The sequence below is a fragment of the Pezoporus occidentalis genome, unplaced genomic scaffold (assembly GCF_034315485.1).
Source record: "Pezoporus occidentalis ecotype Australia unplaced genomic scaffold, CSIRO_AGI_Poc_V1 ctg3, whole genome shotgun sequence".
NCBI lineage: Eukaryota > Metazoa > Chordata > Aves > Psittaciformes > Psittacidae > Pezoporus > Pezoporus occidentalis.
Genome location: NW_026914940.1, coordinates 8,028,221 through 8,046,961, shown reverse-complemented (window position 1 = coordinate 8,046,961; position 18,741 = coordinate 8,028,221). Strand labels below are relative to the sequence as shown.

The 18,741-nt window shown below is 45.6% G+C and overlaps 1 protein-coding gene across 2 annotated transcripts in view; it reads right to left on the bottom strand.

Annotated features, from left to right (window-relative positions):
- The window catches only part of ADCY8 (adenylate cyclase 8), a 119,412-nt gene extending 103,624 nt beyond the window's left edge, over positions 1-15,788 (bottom strand). Inside the window, exon 1 of one of the 2 annotated variants that reach the window (XM_062627015.1) lies at positions 13,692-15,788. In XM_062627015.1, coding sequence (XP_062482999.1) covers positions 13,692-14,621 — 930 coding nt within the window. In that variant the 5' untranslated portion in view covers positions 14,622-15,788. The remainder of the gene's footprint in view (positions 1-13,691) is intronic. The other variant, XM_062627014.1, reaches the window with a different exon arrangement.
- Positions 15,789-18,741: the final 2,953 nt, after the last annotated feature.

Below are 18,741 nucleotides of genomic sequence, written 5' to 3'. Positions count from 1 at the left end.
TAATGTGGATGTCTAATTGTGGATGTTATACGTGGGGAAACTGCGAGAGACAAACTATCTCATGAGGTTTCCCAGAGTGTAGGGTGGACATAGACGCAAAGGAAAAGCTAAGACTCTTCCACCTCTTAACAACGTTCCAGCTATGCAACAAGCATGAACTAATCTCCGTATTTACTTATGGCACTACATGCCTATGTTGTTTCTAATATTTCCATGTGTACCATGTTATCTAAGGATAGTTCTAAAGCTGGCTGTACTCCTAAAGATTTTAGAGACAATATCCATATCTTCTAACGTACACAGATACTTACATTCTTTGCTTAGAGCAGGAACAACCAGGAAAATTCTTATCCTTTGTGATTAAGTGGCATATGTATCACAAATATATATAATGAACAGAATCTACTGATGATCCTCTGAATATATTTATATATATATTTAAGTATATATATAAAAAAATAAAATAAATCAGACCATCTTAATGACATAAGAAGAGGAAGATTGAAGGTCGAATAAAATGAGCTGATGATGACCTGAAAAAGATTTTTCTTTGGGTAAAAATGACCCTTCCTTATTCAGCAGATTCACTCCTTGCTGTTTCTTAGCCTTCAGCAGGACTTTATTGACAATACAGTCCTTTCACCAGTTGTTAGCATCTTGGAAGGGGCAATTAGATTCTGCCATTTTTTTGTACCATCAGTAATACTGTTGCTTAATAGTTCATCCCACATGTCCTTAGTGAACCACAAATATAAATTCTGGATGCTGTAGTATTTCAAGCTACATAAATAAAGCTACTTCAGACTGATCCATCAACCTCAGTGTAGCAATCATTAGAAATGCAAAATGGTTTACTCCCTTGGAAACTAGCAGTGAGAATACTTTGCAGCATAGCCAGAATTAGGAGCCAGTATCATTTAATTATAGAAAGTAGGGCACAAAAGGACCTTGACAGGTTATAGAATCATAGAATCATAGAATCATAGAATCGTTAGGGTTGGAAAGGACCTTAAGATCATCTAGTTTCAACCCCCCTGCCATGCCCAGGGACACGTTACACTAAATCATATCACCCAAGGCCTTGTCCAACCTGGCCTTGAACACTGCCAGGGATGGAGCATTCACAGCCTCCCTGGGCAACCCATTCCAGTGCCTCACCACCCTAACAGGAAAGAATTTCCTTCTTATATCCACTCTAAACTTCCCCTGTTTAAGTTTTAACCCATTACCCCTTGTCCTATCACTACAGTCCCTAATGAAGAGTCCCTCTCCAGCATCTCTACAGATACTTCAGATCTCCAGCATCCCTTCAGATACTGGAAGGCTGCTATGAGGTCTCCAGGTTCTCCAGGCTCAACAGCCCCAACTTCCTCAGCCTGTCTTCATACGGGAGGTGCTCCAGCCCCTGATCATCCTCGTGGCCCTCCTCTGGACTTGTTCCAACAGTTCCATGTCCTTTTTATGTTGAGGACACCAGAACTGCACACAATACTCCAAGTGAGGTCTCACAAGAGCAGAGTAGAGGGGCAGGATCACCTCCTTTGACCTGCTGGTCACGCTCCTTTTGATGCAGCCCAGGATACGGTTGGCTTTCTGGGCTGCAAGCGCACACTGCCAGCTCATGTTCATTTTCTCATCAACCAACACCCCCAAGTCCTTCTCCGCAGGGCTGCTTTGAATCTCTTCTCTTCTTATTTAGCCCAAGGTCCAGGTCCTGGATATTATTTAAATCACTCCTAAAAAAATTCCTCTTAAACTGCTTAATCATACCTCAGGGTAAAGCCTCCCAAGAAAAATGAGGTCATTTAAATTATTATTAGGTTATTGTTACAAGGTTTCTCCTACTATTTAATGTAAACATTCCCTACAATAACTTAAGACCATCATCTTTTGATAGCAATAGATGAAACAATGAACAATTCTTCTCTGTAGCAATCACTGTACATATATGAATGCTGTCACAGTGTCCCTTCATCTTCCTTTTCTCTAGAGCAATCCTTTATCCTAGAGACACAAGAAAATGAGCAGGATCTACTGCAGCTGAAAACATTACATTTAAAGACCATCATTATTAACCAGATTTCCCCTTCCCTCACCCAGCCCTCCTGAATGTTCTCATCTCCAGGCAGAACAGTCCCAGCAGTCTCAGCCTTTCCTTGTTTGTCAGATGGTCCTTCATGGCCCTTCTCTGAACTCACATATCCACACCTCTCCTGTACTGGGTAGTCCAGCACTGGTCACAGCACTTCAGATGTGTTTCACTGGGACTAAGCAGAGGGGAAGGATCACCTTCCTCAGCTTGCTGAGAATGTTCTGCCCAGGAGGCTACTGGTCTTTGTATTGCTGGTTCATGGTCAATTTGGCGTCTACCAGGGGCCCAAGGGCCTTCTCTACAGAGCTGCTTTCCAGGTGATCAGCTATCATCAGCCTGTACCAACGCACAGGGTTACTCCCCTATAGGTGCATTTCCCTTCTTTTGAGCTCCATGATGTTCCTGTGAGCCAGTTTCTCCATCCCTCTGAGGTCCTTCTGAATGGCAGTGCAATCATCAGATCATCCAGTGTATCAGCCTCTCCTACTAGTTTTGTATTGTATGCACCATGTAAGACTGTTTATTGGGTTTGGTGGGAGGTGGTGGGGCTTAAGGAGTCCCACAAGATACTCTTGTAACCACTGAAGTAATTTAAGGAGTCCCTCAGCTTGTGGAGTGTTGAAAATTTCACTTGATACCCCCCTGTACTTTTAAGTCTCTAAATCACACTGAAAAATGGCCTCTAGGCCAGATGACTATCCTGGGAATAAGTGCTATGACCACTACCTATTCTTCCATGTTTTATAGACCACAGGCTTCATACAAAGTCTGTGAGAATTTGTGTGTGCTTAGAATTTGGATTTTTAATCCTTTCCTTATTTGTAGGATACTCTAAAATTTCCTGGGTTTGTCTGAGATTCTTTGAATTGTCACTACATGGTAAAGGCCACTAAGATCTGAGTAAGAACTTTGCAGGTTCACTGAAGATCTCCAGCTCTTGAATCCATATTGCTATTAGCCAGAAGATGGCAGTTTGATTTCCAGATTATAGTTTAAATTTCTAATGATAGTAATTAGAAAAAATGTCTCTTAATTAATGGTGTGTGTATTTTCCATTTTGAAATTGCACCTATAAACTCTCTTTAGAGATACACAAACTTTAGGAGCATAGTAAATATTATTTTGACTTGCAAATGTAATTACTGAACCTGAAAGCAAGTTACAAAAAAAGAGTAAGGCATGAAATTACACAGCTTTGCCTTTGCTATTTCTATCTATATAATACAAATATATGCAAATCTATGAAGTGTTTTGAACCTTCAGAAATTTAAATATGGGATATTATTCAATTTTATTAGATATACTGGTTGCTTTTGCATTTTAAAAAATCAACTGTGTCAAGTTTAATTATAGAAGTCTTGTGTTGCAGAAGAAAGCCAGAAGTGATCTCAAATACTCTTCCTTTTTGTACATCATCAAAAGAGTTCTTCAGTAAATGACATGTGGATAGCCCATTTGTAAATTCAACAAAGAAGTTAGTATGTTCTGGTGCCATGGAAAGCAATCTGGCCAGCAAACTTTTGTCAGCTGCTTGAAGAGGAAAGAACAGCTACCTTAGCATCGTCCGTGCCAAGTTTCAGGCCTCAGGCCATCAAACAAATTTATACACTTCTTTATGCATATGAGTGCTTTCCTTGACTTTTAAATAATTGGCATAATGTTAAGATGCAACCTTTTACAATCCTCCAAAGTCACATTACCTCTGAGAGTCCTCTCTTTAAAGCTTGTCAATTGTTTTGATTGTTTATGGGATTTGGAGTAAGTGAATGCTTACATTAGATATTTTGCTATGGAATAATAGCAAAGAAGCGTGGTTGTCATTGCAACAATCTGCAAAACTACCCCTTAAGAGTAAGTAGACACAAGTACATTTTTACAGGAAAGAAGGTGATAAGTCATTGGAAAATCTTTTCTGAGCATGAAGAGCTATTAAGAAGATTATTGAAGGCCCTATCATCCTGTACCATCACATAGAAAATGCAACATTTCATGTGTTCTTCTGCCATTTCTTGTAGCCTCTCAGGTGGCTATTGAAACATAGCAGACAAAAGCAATTACATTAGCAGAAATAAAATACATGCAATAAATTCTTCCTCTTTTCCCACTGCTGTCAACAAGCTGCTATTACTCTCAGGATTGAGAAGAACACGGAAACTACCGTAGCATCAGAGTGGCATTTAGCTACACTCTAGAAATGATAAAAAAATACTTACAGTAACATCCTTGGGAAGATTCATATGATTTAAGTTCTGCCTAAGTCTTAAAGAACAATTTTTACTGGCTACTCTCAAAGACCTTCAAGTCTCGGAGGAATGAGCTACAAATCTTTGCATCCATTTCAGGATATACTTCTTCCTTAATATTTCAAGTACAGGCTACTATATAGAATCATAGACGCACTAATGTGAAGGAATCAGACTAAGTAGACTAGACTAGACTGGACTATTTCACTTGAAATGGACCTAATATGATCATCTGGTGCAACTGGATGACTGCTTCAGGGCTGACCAAAAGTTAAAGCATGTTATTAAGGGCATTGTCCAAATACCTCTTAAACACTGATAGGCTTGGGGCATCAACCACCTCTCTATGAAGCCTGTTCCAGTGTTTGACCACCCTCTTGATAAAGAAAAGCTTCCTAATGTCCAGTCTAAACCTCCCCTGATGCAGCTTTGAACCATTCCCATGTATCCTGTCACCAGATACCAGGGAGAAGGAATCAGCACCTCCCTCCCCACTTGCCCATCTCAGGAAACTGCATAGAGCAATGAGGTTGCCCCTCAGCTTCCTCTCCTCCAAACTAGACAAAATCAGAGTCCTTAGTCCCTCCTTTTAGGACATGCCTTCCAGCCATTAAGAGAATTATGTTGAACCAGGCCTTTCAAGAAAGAGTAAAGTTATATGCAGAAATTTCCACTGCATTCAGTGTATTAATTTTTTAACAAAAAACGTGTTTCTGACAGAAGTCAATAAAGTATTCCTTTTTTGATGCATCATGGAAGATGATGGGCATGTTTTGCACAAAAACCTCAAAGCAATTGAATGTATTAGTCACATATTACGGCAACTGAGAAAGGCAAATTTTCAAATCAAATAAAGCCCAGAAACCTAAAGTGATGTGTGCAGGTCAGCACAGGCCAGTGATAAATTTAGTGATGAAATGGGAATGATCCTCATTCTCAGGCCCTAGCTGAAATCCATGGTGAATATTGCTCCTTCCTCTGAAAGAATATACATACCCAGCTCATCAAATTAGATGCATACTAAGCACGTGTGGGATGATTTCTATGTCAATTATAACCCTCTCTAGTGTGTTTATGAAGATTATTAATTCTAATAAGCACTAGAGGTTCTTTCTCATGTGACAGAGAATCATAGGATAAAAGAATGTGTATATCCAGATCTTGTACAGTTATTTGGATAACTGCCATGAGATATAAATAATTTTGTTACCTAAGACCCTTACTCCAGAGTTATAAAACACCTGGTACACAGTATAATATCATATAATTCTTCTGTGCTGATTCATTGTCTTAGTTATTATTATTTTTTATTTGCACTGTGATGATACCTTTGGATCGATAGATGAGGCTCCTGTTGTGGTAGACCTAAAGCAAGCAGCACAGAATAGCTAGCTCCGTCCCTGAGTAGCTCCCAGGTAAACGAAGCAGGAGAGTTTGAGCAAAAGAGAAATAATAAAATGCCTGGAGATCAGATCCCTCCAAAGGAACAAACTGCTTTTACTAATTAGGACTCTACCACTCTTGAATGCTTCCATTGATTTCACTAAAGTGGGATTTCTGCATTTTATTTTTAAGGGACTGTGCTGTTAAAACAAAAGGAAATAAAGATACAGAAAAATCCAAAAGGTAAAGCAATGATTAAATCAAAATTATATAAGAAAAATGAAGTAAAAGAATGAAATCATCAAACTAATTCAAACAGTATTTCATTCATACCTGGCGTTACTTTCTCTAGATTAAAACTGAGAGCAACATGTGGAGTGATAACACTGGCAGACTATTTGGGAGAAGTAGAGTTATTTGTTGGAGTTTTGGAAAAAAAATCACTTGGGTTAGTTTTGCTTTTTTTTTCACATTAATACGCTTCAGCTGTTTTTCAGACCGCAGCAATGGTTAATTAATGAACTCAGCAGCCTTCCTCTCTCCTCTAGGGCTAACTGCGTGAAACCTTGCAGCAGAAGACGCTGGCAAATGAAATAGCAGCACTTCTTAAAATAGTTGCTAACAAACAAAACCCGCACAATGAAATACTGCTCTGTCAGCCAGTGGCTGCCTGGCTTTGCAGTTCACCCTGTGCACATTTGTGGTATTGTTTGTTCTAGATTAGGCAGTACCGCACATATCTCTGTCCACAGACCTGGGTGTCCAGAAAGATAAAAGTGACAGAGCTCACTACAAGACATTCCTGGAGGAGCTGGATGCCCATGTTTGTGTTCTCTTTCAGAAGAAATGTGGATTCAGAGCCCTGATTTCCCTAAAGAGGGTCCTGAGAAGTTATCTTTTTGGTTCACTGAAAAATCCTAATGTCTGATGGATTCTTTCTCTTGCACTCTGTGGGCTTTACATCAGGTCCCTAAATCATGCTGTTGGGAGACTCTGAATCAGTCAGGCCTTAGTAAGATCCCTTAGTAAGATAATTAGTTCCAAATAATATGAAGTACTCAGTACTTTTTGTGCCTGACCCCTTTTGACCAACCAGGTGTCTTTTATCCGTGGTGTGAATGAGTGAGGCTGGTACCAAAACGCTAAGGATTCATTGCACCATTAACTCAGAGATTTGCATTCATCTCCATCCTTGGGCCATCCTGCAACTCTACAGTCCCTTCTGCACTGGGGATGGGTACAAGCTGCACTGCACCAAAACCAGAGCAAGTGAAACAGAGTCTGCCTCTGAAGGAAGGGCTAGGAGAAAAAAAAAAACAGACCAAAGGTTCCAGAACCACAAAACAAGGTCCTTGTGCACCTCATTGGCAGACACATCACTACTGAAGTTTAAGCTAGAAGCCTGTGTTGAATGTCACCATGCTCTTAGGGATCCTTCCACAACACGCAAATGAAATCTAATGTTTCAGATTGAACATAAAACGGTGTAGTGAATTAAAGGAGAGATACCTAGGAGGGAACTATAACAGACAGGGAGTACATCTTAAACCTCATTTCCCCCCAGGATTTAGAGATTCACTGGGAAGTTTTTCCCCTATATTTGGGCTTCTCAGCCCCAAGCTCCTTTTTTTCCCAACCTCTTGGACACTGCCCGTATCTTTTTGTTCAAAAGCTGAACAGGGACTCCCATTGTCTTTGAGAATAGCCATATATCTTCTGTACAGGAGCTCAATGACTGGAAGCTCGCCCCTCCCTCATGCAATATCTCCTGCCTCACTAGGAAGTGCCCTCCCTGTAGGCTGTATTTGCTTTTGAGGAACTAGATAGGCAGCAGATAAGGAGGGAGAGAAATTCTCTGGGGAAGCTGCAACACTCTGAAAAAGATTTAAGATTCATCTCATCAGAGACTGGGGAGCAGACTATACAGTCTGCTGGCTGGGACATGTGCTTGAAGGAATGATTTAATAACATATTATATAAAACACTAAAATGTTCAGCAAGGACATCATCAGAGATGAATTCCTTAATCAGTTGGTTACAGATGCAGAATTATTCTTTCTTTTTTTGACCTGCTGGATCTTAGCCTCTTATCTTTCCAGAAAAAACAGCTATGCTAAGAATGGGGAGGGTTTGCTTTGGAAATTCTCTGGTCAGGTAGAGAGGGAAATTTCAATCCTCTCTGGGGGAAAAAGGTTTAAATCCTTGGTCTGATATATCCTAGGAACATCATCACCACATTTGTTTCACAGAGGAAAAGCACAATCCCCTTCACATCTGGCTTTGACAGCAGGCAAGCACTGTGAGTAGTACAACCACTAAAGGTGTTCCCATTGGAACAGTGTTTGGATTCTAGCTGGGCTGCATGGAAACTAACCCTGAGTCATTAAGGCACTTCACAGGATGCTTAGACACAGAAGGGGAGTTTAGTGCAAGACTGCCTCAAATGTGATGTTAACAAGGCGCTTGCAGGGATGGGATGCTAGGTGGGAACTGAATAAGGCTTTTCGGGTTTGGAGTCTCCATCAGCCTAAGCATCACTTTAAAAGCTTGATTCTTTTATGTGTACTAAATTTCACCTTTTACACTCTAGTTCTTGTGCTTAGCCAGATACTCTGGAAATAAGGAAAATGGAGGAAGGAGTCCTTCCACTCCCTACCTTCTCTGCTCTCTGGAAAGAGAAGAATCCATTAAACTGTTCTAGTTTTGCCTTTTTCTTTCCTGTTTGGATCACATCACTGATAAGGTTGGGAAGTGCAATAAGAGGATGGACTGGAGATATTTATCCCCTTCAGTCTTCCATACAGGCTAACAAGGATCATTCCAGAATGACCTGCTGTTAACTGTCAGCTGTGTGCAGCTCCCATGTGTGATTATTTTGCATTAAATGCTGCTATTTTATGGTGTTTGCCTCTTTCTAAGCCATGAGAAACAGCAAACGAGCAATAAAAAAAACCTTAAAAACAACCCAGAAGTGTTCTGACAGCAAGAAAAAAATGTTATATCAGATCTAGCAAAGTAACTTTCACTGTGCAATAAATGTTGTAGGCTGAAACTCACTGATAAAAGCAGGTTTCATTCATGTTTCTGCCTGAGTACATCCATTTTGGAGAAACTCTCTGAAGGCAATTAATCACCAGATTGTAAATATAACTAATGCATTTCCCCTACTTAGCACAACAATGATGCAGCTGCTTCAGAGACAAATGTATCCAATTCTAATCTAAAGCTGTGATCCACCGATACTGGTCAGGTGATACTACAAGATATAAAAGGAAAGAAGATCATCACCCAGTCTAAAATCACACAATCAGGTTAAACTTGCCCACTATGGCAGAAAAATTAACAGTAAATAACGCTGTAAAGCAGCCACAGGGATATAGGTGGAGTATTTTGGTTCTGATTCTCAAACGGTAGCCAACTTGGAAACGTCCTTATACTTTTGAGATTTAACAGCTGCTCCAAAAGCATTTGGCAGATATTTTGAAGAGATGAGTGTGTTTTGTGCATACTTATATACCGATATCAGTGATCAGATTTGGGGAAATATGTAACTGAAACATGAACGTAAATGCTGTCAGTTGCCATTGGATAATTATAGATTTATCTCTATGGGACTCCTTGTGATTTCATGAATTCTGCCTTATCCTCTATTAATAACCATGAGAGAGGCTTTGGGGAAAAAAAATACAAGCAAAAATCACTGTATTAGTTCACAGAACCAGGAAAGACAGACTCTAACAGAGGATAAAAATTAGTTTCCCCTGTATTCGTATTACCCACTTCAAGGTTATTTCTAAATGCATTTTTAAAGTTTTAGTTAATATGTTTCATTTAGGACTCGATCCTTCAAGGCATCCCTTATGCAGGCAACTTGCTCACAAAAGTAGGCTTACTGACTGCTGGAATTTACTCGCGTAATTTTAACCCTCTGTAAGCAGAGGTTTAAAATCCAGAGCATGTTTGTAGCTTACATAATTCCAAGCCTGTCAAAATTTGTATCTATATTATCATCTGCCTATGTTACATAACACCAAGGAGTTCTGAGTTGTTTGTTCTTCCCCATATGTCTGAAACACATATATAGAAAAAAACAGTCTTTGAAATTTTGAATTCTATACATCATTACCAAGGACAAATGTAAGAATAAATGCAATAGAAATGAAACTTTCATTTTGGGGGATGTTAGAGGCATACGTCTCCCCAGGCACAGTATTTGACCAGGCACACAAATCAATGCACTCGTTTACCAGTAAAATCATAGAATCACAGAACAGTTTAGGCTGTAAGGGACCTTAAAGATCATCTAGTTTCAACCCCCTTGTATTGGGCATGGGCATCTTCCATTAGACCAGGCTGCTTCAAGCCCCATCCAACCTTGCCTTGAACACTGCCAGGAATGGGGCATCCATAGCTTCTCTGGCAACCTGTGTCAGTGTCTCACTACTCTCACAGTAAAAAACCTTATCCTAATATCTAGTATAAATCTGCCCTCTTTCAGCTTAAAGCCATTCCCTTTTGTCGTGCAATTCTTATTTGCTTCCTGACAGAATCTAGTCAAGTCAGCACTAGTGTTGCCTTTACTTAAATTGTGTCATCAGGCTATTTTTCATGGCTCTCCCCTGGCTGACCAGCAGCACATTGCTCAGTTTTTCACACTGGGGTCAGTTGGGTTTAAGGGTGGTCATATCTCCCCATAAGCACTGAGCACTTGGCAGGATTGAAACTACTGAGTCTACATGTTTGGTTTCTTGGGATTTTTTTTAATCTAATTTCTAGCCAGTCTTTTTCCCTCACCTTTGCCAAGGATGCTGGTTTAAATTAATTTTGAGATGCAAAGAAAGAAAAATCCAATGACCTCTTAGGTGCTACTGCAAGAAAAAGTGGTGAAGAGTGGGCATCATTTGTATTCATGATGATGCATACTTTGTTAACTTCAACAAACAGCTGAATCAGGTGGTAGTACTGTCTGCTTGTGTTCAGCGTTACTGATAATTTGAACTGCTTGTGAACATATTTACCAATGAAAATGAAGATTAATAAAGAGGTTAAGGGAAAACAGATTGCAGCACCTGATTTTCCTCTTGCATGAACTGTTACAACTTCATGAGTTTAGGTAGACTTATAAGTGATTTATACTCATGTGACTGAGAAAGGGATCAGAATGTCTGTCTGTGGATGCTGTTGGGTATGGTAATAAACTGACTTCAGGGTAAATGATTCCTTCTGTTCAGAATTGGATTCAGTAGTTTCTCTGCATGAAATCCTGGTCTCATAAAAATCAGTGGAAAGAGCACTATCTGTACCATGATCAGAGTTTTGCCCTGTGCTTTTTCTATTATTACATTAATTCCTGGGTTTGGTCCAGCATAAGCAGCTGACTGAATCCTGAGGCAGAGCAACATGGTGACGAGGTATTGGCACATAATCAAATAGTTCATTTTAGACTTGTAAGGCTTCTCTGAAGGAATAATGCAGTATTTTACTTGGGAAAACAAGCTCTGTGATAAAAGAGAGTGCTTTGCCTCTAAGATCAAGAAATCAGAGAACCATGGAATCATAGAATCACAAGTCATAAAAAGGTTAGGGTTGGAAGGGACCTTAAAGACCATCTGTGTTGCCCCAAAGATTTCCTATATAACCTTGATGACACAGTCGTTTAAATTCTCTGTGTTCACCTGTAAAGTGATAGCTATGGACCCTTTATCAGCAGTGAAAGCCTTCATTCATTCACTAACACCTGAAAGCGCTCTGCAATTCTCTGGTGCAGCACTGCAAGCAACAGGGCAGGGCTGCTCCCGACCTGGGCGCAGGGTCCGGCTTCCCCAGAGCCGTAGGGCAGAGGACACGGTGCCTGTCCCCGGGTGGCGCAGGAGGTGCGCAGCACCGTGAGCGGCAGCGCCGGCTGGGTCCGCGGACAGGCGCGGAGGTGACGGGCAGCTCCCTCCGAGGCCGCTGGAGGGAGCCCCCGCACCGCGCCGGATTCAGCACCACGCTGCCGGACAGCGCCCTGGGGTCTTCGGCGGCTGAGCGCAGGTTACGCGTCCGCGACCGGCGGAGCTCCGCGCGCATCGCAGCGGAAGCAAAGCACGGGGCTGCAGCCGATGGGCTGATGGGGACGAGGGGATGTTAAATGGCCTCTGGGAAGGCGGGTGCCTGTGTAAATCAACACCGATGCGCGGCGAGCTGCGCATATCCCGTTAAGGAGATTTCTACGTGTAGTTCATGAAGGCAGTCATCTGGCTGATAATCTCTCATTGTGCACCTCTCAAAGGCAGTTCATTCACACGACTGGCAAGGTACCGGACTGCAAAGTGAAGATGTTAGTATCTCTGCTATGAAATGTCTTTGTTAGGGGTATCTGTGGGAAGTGCGTATGTGTGTGTGTGTGAGGACTTGCTAAACAGCTGATACCTGTGCATAATGAGACAGAAGGGCATCACTCATAGCTACCTGTGCATAATGAGACAGAAGGGCATCACTCATAGCTCCAGGATAGGACACGGAAATAAATTAAGAAATCGGCATAATTCACACATCTTTTGACCAGCACTAGCAGCGCAGGGGAGACGGGCATGGCTTGTGGCTGCCGCTCATTCATCTGCACGTTACCAAGAGTTGAGAAACAACTCTGCACAGTCTTCTTGTCTCACATTCACAGGGCTCAGCCAGGCACAAAACAGGGTGAACCTGGCCACTGGCAGTTGAGGTCAGGCAGCCAACAGCTAACAAGTGCACAGAGGAAGGACACAGGCAGGGGTGGGCAGGGGTTTCAGGAGGTCCAGGGTCTGTGGAAGGTAGATTTGTCCCAAGAACCATCAGCAAAACTTCTATGTACAAGATCAGCCACTTCCCAGCTGTGCCTCCCAGCATGCATGTAAACAACATACCACCAACAACACATTCCTCTGCACCCTCCCTCCTTTGGGGATTATCTGACAGCACCTCCACCCCCTTCTCCCCTATTCCCAGAGGAAGCCAAATAGAGATGGCAATGTGCTGTGAAATATTGGTAGCACAGAGATGTGACTATCTGGAAAAGGAGGGGGAAAGGGAGCAGCAAGAATCTCCAAGACTAAGTTGCCCTTGTTAGCCAGTGTTTTCTTGCCTTGCAGGGATGTTGGGAGTTTGGTGCACCCTCTCTCATGTGGAAGAAGCCAGGTGAGTGTGAAGTCAGCTTAATCCTGGTTTTAATTTCTCAGACCCACATCTTGCCCGGTGCCTCTCAGCAGTTCACACTGCACACCCCCCTCCCTCGCCCCTCCTCTCCCATGTAGCCAGTACTCTCTCTTAGACATCACTTGCAAGGATGCAGCACAATGTTTGCTCCATGACCACCAGCAGAAAAGGTTTCTCAGCACCCTCCAAAGACAGACTGGGATCTCACACCAAACCTCCAAGAGGAGCTTTTCCTGATTTCACCCATGGAATTGCTTTGCTCTCCTTGCACAAGAGCTGCATGCTTTGCCTTGTTTTCCCACTGCTCAGTTCAAGCTGTGCTGTGTGTACAGAAGCACCAGTCCTTCCAGCAGATCCAGAGTTAAAAGTCATGAGCAAGTGAAATGAGAGATGAGCAGTGGGAGAGTTTGGCCAAGACAGAATCATTTCATGCCATGGAGCACTACTGGGAGTAAGGGAGGGGAATTATAAATGACCCATCCTCCCTACTTGCCCCAGGAGCTCCTCTCCCCAAAGCTACTTCAAGGGACAGCAATGTAGTGAATGTACAAGTAGAGGGAACAAAGTGGTTAGGAGGTGTCCCCACCTCCAGCTTCAGGTGAAACCTTGGGATAGGCAGTGGAAGACTGAGAAGGGGGAGAGGAGAAGGTTGCATTTTGCCTATGGTCTCCTCGCCAGGTAACGAACCTCTGAACACCTGACTAAATGGGAGAGGATCTCCTGGGACATCCTACACCTCCTGTAACCCAGAGTGATGGAGAAAGAGGACAGTTCCCACCCATTCCTCACCACAGTACCTGGTTGAGGGAAGTCACAGCCAACCTGGGGATAACCAGCTGCATGACGAGCTGCAGGACAGAGGTGACCAGCCCAGCCAGGATGGCCCAGGTGAGTGGCAGGGGAAGCATGCTGTAGGTTGCAAAAAGCGTGAAGAGCACATAGCCAATGCCGTCCCCAAGGAGACCACAGCCCAGGCCAGCCGCCAGGATCTGCGTGGCCATGGCCACCCAAGTGACCACACCACTGTACTGCAGGTAAGTGTACGAGGTCGTGTCCTTCCTGACCACCACTAAGGCACAGATCACCACCTCGATGCCAGTGAAGAAGCCTAAGAGGATGCCCTTAATGGGGTCCATGGGAGCAGAGGCCAGAGTCAAGTGGAGGAACAGCAGGGTCAGCTTGGTCAGCACGTCCAGGATGTTCATGACCACTTCAGATTTGCGCCGCTGGCCTAAGAAATAGCGCTGGTAAAGGCGCTCCAAGTCCCGAGACTTGAAGGAGTTGCGGAGAGTGGGGAAGATCACCCCGCGATAGGTATAGCCCCAGTTGAGAAAGAAGTCGGAGTTGCTGGGGGCACAGTCTAGGGGCAGAAAGCCCAGGTCCCCACTGCTGCTCGTGCGCTCAGGGAAGACTTTGGTGCCTCCGTTGTTGTGGCGCTCGCTGCCCAAACTCCGTCCGGCCGACTGTCGCCGGAGGTGGTGGTGGTGGTGCGGCGGGTGAGGGTGGTGGTTGGGGCAGCAGGTCTCCTCGGAGCTGAAGCCCTTGCCCCCACCGCTGCTACTGCCGCCGCTGCTGCTGCTGTGCTCCTGGAAGAAGCGCTGCTCGGTGATGTGGCGCACGGCCGTCTGCCACAGCAGGCGCTGGGGTCTGCCGCTGCCGGGGGGAGTCCTGTTGATGGTGTAAAGTTCATCGCTGTCGCTCAGGCACCGCACCTCCGAGAGCTCCATGGCGGTGACTGGCGGGGGGCAGAGCACAGGAGGGGGAGGGGAGGGGGCACCGTCTTTGGGGAGGGGAGCAGAAGGAGGGATGGAGCCGCGGGAGGGGAGGGAGGGGATGGCGAAGGGCGGGTGGAGGCGGCGAGGTGGCGGCGGGGGGATCACATTTACAGGCAGGTCTCTGGGTCCGGTGTCTCGGCTGGCGGCGGGGCCGGTTTGCGGCTTCGGTCCGCGGGGCGGCTGAGCCGGCTCAGCGCAGGCGGCCCTCACCCCGTGCCCGCTCCCGCGGCACCCCACGGAGCCGCATCCCGCGGAGCCCGGCTGCGGCGCAGCCCAGGCGCCCCGGTGGGCTGGGTGAGCAGGGAGGGAGCCGAGCCGCGGGTCCGGAGCGGAGGAGGGAGGAGCGCAGCATCTACGGGCGCAGACCCGGTGCCCAGCGGGCGATCCTTTGCCCCATCCGGAGGCTGGAGGCGCGGGGGGGTCGGAGAGCAGCTTTGCAGAGAGCCGTTCACAGCGGGCAGCTCCTCTCGCCGGGGGTCCCGGGGCTCCGCTTCCCGGGAGCTGCTGTAATTCCCGCGGCTGCGGTCAGCGGGAGCCCTGCGAGCTCGGGCGTGAAGGGAGAGGCGGCCGGGTTCCGGGCATCCTCGGTCACGGCGCCGGAGCCGCCGGCCGGGGGCTGCCCGCCCGCATCCCCCCCGTGGCGGGGCATGCCCTGGCGGGCCCGAGCCCTGGCTCACGGGGTGCCTCTGCCCGGCGGGGGCTCGGGGCTGCCATCCATCGCAGATGCTCGGCTTGCTTGGTAAAGAGAAAAAAAGGAGGGAAAGAAAGAAAGAAAGGAGAGAGGAAAAAAATCCCACCAAAACCCGAGCCTGGAAAAAAAAAAAAAAAAAAAAAGAAGAGAAAGAGCGGGGAACGAAAATCCCGCCTTAAACTCAGAGCTCTGCGAAGAGCGGTGGGAGCATCCCAACTTCTCCGCGGGTCAGGGCAGGGAGGGCTCCGGCTCTAGGGGCTCTCCCGGCAGCAGGGAGGAGGAGGAAGAGGAGGCAGGGCGCGGGGCAGGCGGCTGCGGGGAGCAGGCGGCCGGTGCTGCCCCGGGAGCGGCGGGGACCGGCACGGCGGAGCCGCCGCCGCCGGAGTAGTGCTGCGGGAGAGCGGGCGGGAGGAGGCAGAGCCCCGCGCGGTCAGCTGATGCCCACGACGTCGGCGGGGCTGCCCGCGCCCCCCTGCCAGGTTAAAGCAGCCGCAGCAGCAGAGCCGGGAAGGGGACGGAGCTTGGCGGGGGGGTGCCCGGGGCAGGTTTCGTGGTCACAGGGGGTTTCTCCAAGCGGGGCTTCTATGGGTGCCCCGGACCGTCCCGCAGTGCTCAGCAGATCGTTCACCCGTTAGGCTAAGCGAGAGGTGATGCTGAAGTCCGGCATCCCTCTGCCTTGCTCAAAGCAGAGCCACCTCAGGTGGTGTCTGGGAATTAGAGCACTTGCTCAGGCTGTGGAGCCCTGGGAACCACTTCACCTCTGCCTGTGCGAGCTCAGCCCTCCTGGAAAGGGTGCTGCCGCTGCTAGGAGTGTGGCTCTAACCACCCTGTGTTAAGTGAGTGTGTTTATATGTTTGCTGGTTCCTATCCTGTCAGCACTTACAGTAAAGCCACTGGATAAATAACAGAAGCACAGAGACTGGAGTTAGAGCCGCTCCTCACCAGCCCATGTTGGCAGATTAAATTGTCCCTGCTCCTCTGCCGGTGGGCTCTGTGTCAACAAACCTGGATGCTTGTGCACGGTGCACAGCCTATTTCCCTCTCCCATCCCTCCTCTGCCCAGATTATACCTTGTTAAAGTGAATGAACCCAGTCCTGCAGGAAAGGCATTTGGGGGGCTGAAACCCTGCTCCTAGAAGTGGCTGAAATATAAAATCATAAAACCATAGACTCACATAGGTTGGAAAACACCTTTAAGATCATCAGTAGAAATAGATATAGTCTACACATTAGACTACCTCAAATTATGGGAGAGGTGTTTTCTTTATTTTCCAAAACACAAGAGTGGTGTCTGCTGAACTCAGAGATAAATGTGCAGCTGCATTCTGTCTGCAGTAAGGGTGCCTGTGGACAGAGACACTGCCTGTAAGGGAGCTGTACTACCCTATTCGGAGCTCCAGCTTCTGTTGGGAGCCTGTGTGCTTGAACATGGTACATGATGCTTGACTTCCAGTGTGCCTGAGGCTCATGAACTCCCCTCTGACTGTCTTTATTTAGTTCACCTTTTATTATTATTGTAAGGAAAACATGGAGATTTAGGAAGGATTTCAGTGATTGTTTCTGTATTTGCACTACAATGGATTTGGGGATTCCAGCCAAGTCTGTGTCCCATGTGTGAGGCAGGTTTTGTGCAGACATAAGCAGAGGAAATTCTTGTTCTAGGGAGCCCAGATAAGGAATGAGTGGTGCTTTTGTGAACAGGGATGGGTCTTTCCTGTGGTTCAGCATGACCCTACTAACCTGGAAAGGGTTAATACTAGTTTCACAATAATAACAGAGAAACACATCCTTACTCCTAGATAAATTCCATGGAAAGTGCAGCACTACTTGAAGATTAAAATACTGCTATCAGTGGAGAAGTCTTATATAAAGACTTACATATTTCTTTTACAAAATAAATTATTAGTGGCATTACCCCAGAGCACAGAAAGAAAGCCTCTTGCTCACTTAGATAACCCAGTACAAATCACGCTAAGTCAAAGGAAAAGGAGACAAATAATGTAATGCAGCTTAAGGAGGCACCCATTCAAAAGAGATAAGGTGAAGCCAAGATAGGCCACTCTCAGTCTTCTAATGTTGCTGTAATCAGTGAATCACAGTGCTTGGGCACTATGGCAGAGTGAGCCCTCACCCTTGCTCCTGCGGTGGAGGCTCTGTAACTCCGCAGGCAGTCTGTTTCTATGTTTCTCCATCCTTATCATTTTCATATCTAACCTGAAATTTCCTTGCAGCATTCACTAAGCACATCACTTCTTGTCCTGTCCACCATGGATTAGGAGAAAGATTAGCCTGGCAGTAGACTATATATATTTAATAACAGTCTCTTCCATCTGCTCCCTCTTTCCCTTCTCATTTCTTAGGCTAAACAACCTAACTTCTGCCATTTTTTGCCCACGGGTCACATTTTCTAGGCCTCTGATTGTTTCTGTTTGGTTTGGTCTGGGTTTTGTACACTTGGTTCATGATTTTTTTTTACTTTTTTTTCCCTTCTGTGAGATGCCACAACCCAACTTGGTTCTACTGTGAAAAAGTTCTTATGTCAAAGAACTATGTCTTATCATCTGCACTCCTATTTATACAGCCTGCGAGATGTCTGCCTGCGTCCAACACAGGCTCATCCACAGCTGATGACCTGCTGAATCTTCTTTGCTGGTCTCCAGGCCTGGGCAGGTGTTACATGCTCCATGTGCATATAACAGCCTACATGAAGTATTTTGCATTTGTCCTTGATAAAATGCATTGCGATTTTTTTCATTCCTGTATGCCTAATTTGCTTAGAACACGTTGAATATTAAACCTGTCCTCCTCCATGCCAGCATGGAGTGCCATCTGTGTGTTTGGTGAGCCTACTATCTCTTCAGTGGTGATGGCAAAGTAGTGCAGTGCATTTAGGTAGCAGTCAGTGTGCACATTTATTGTATGTATTCCTGAAACTCAGCTTCAGAAGTACTGGACACCTTGCACAGGGATACTAAGAGGGGGCAAGATCTTTCTGAGCAGAGGGATCCACTGCAGCAACACTCTGACCTCTGCAGAGTAAGGAGGAAGGCTGACCATCCTGAGGAGCTAGAGGGGGATAAGACTGCCAAAGACCTGGTTGCCACTGAAGGGTGGATGAACTGGGGGTCCAACAAGGTAATTTGACACATACCTCCCAAGTCCTATATGTCCGGATAGGGCCCAGTTAGCCCTAGATTAGTACCGTGCATTATTCAGTCTCTGCTGTATTGGATTTTTTTGTATTTTTAAATAGAGCCAAATGACTTGGCAGTGTCACAAAATCACTAAAAGCCATTTAAAAATAATACTGTCACTAGAAGGCTCTTGAAGGATGAAATCAGACAGAACTCATTTCTCTTCTGTCACCTGAAAGTTTATGTC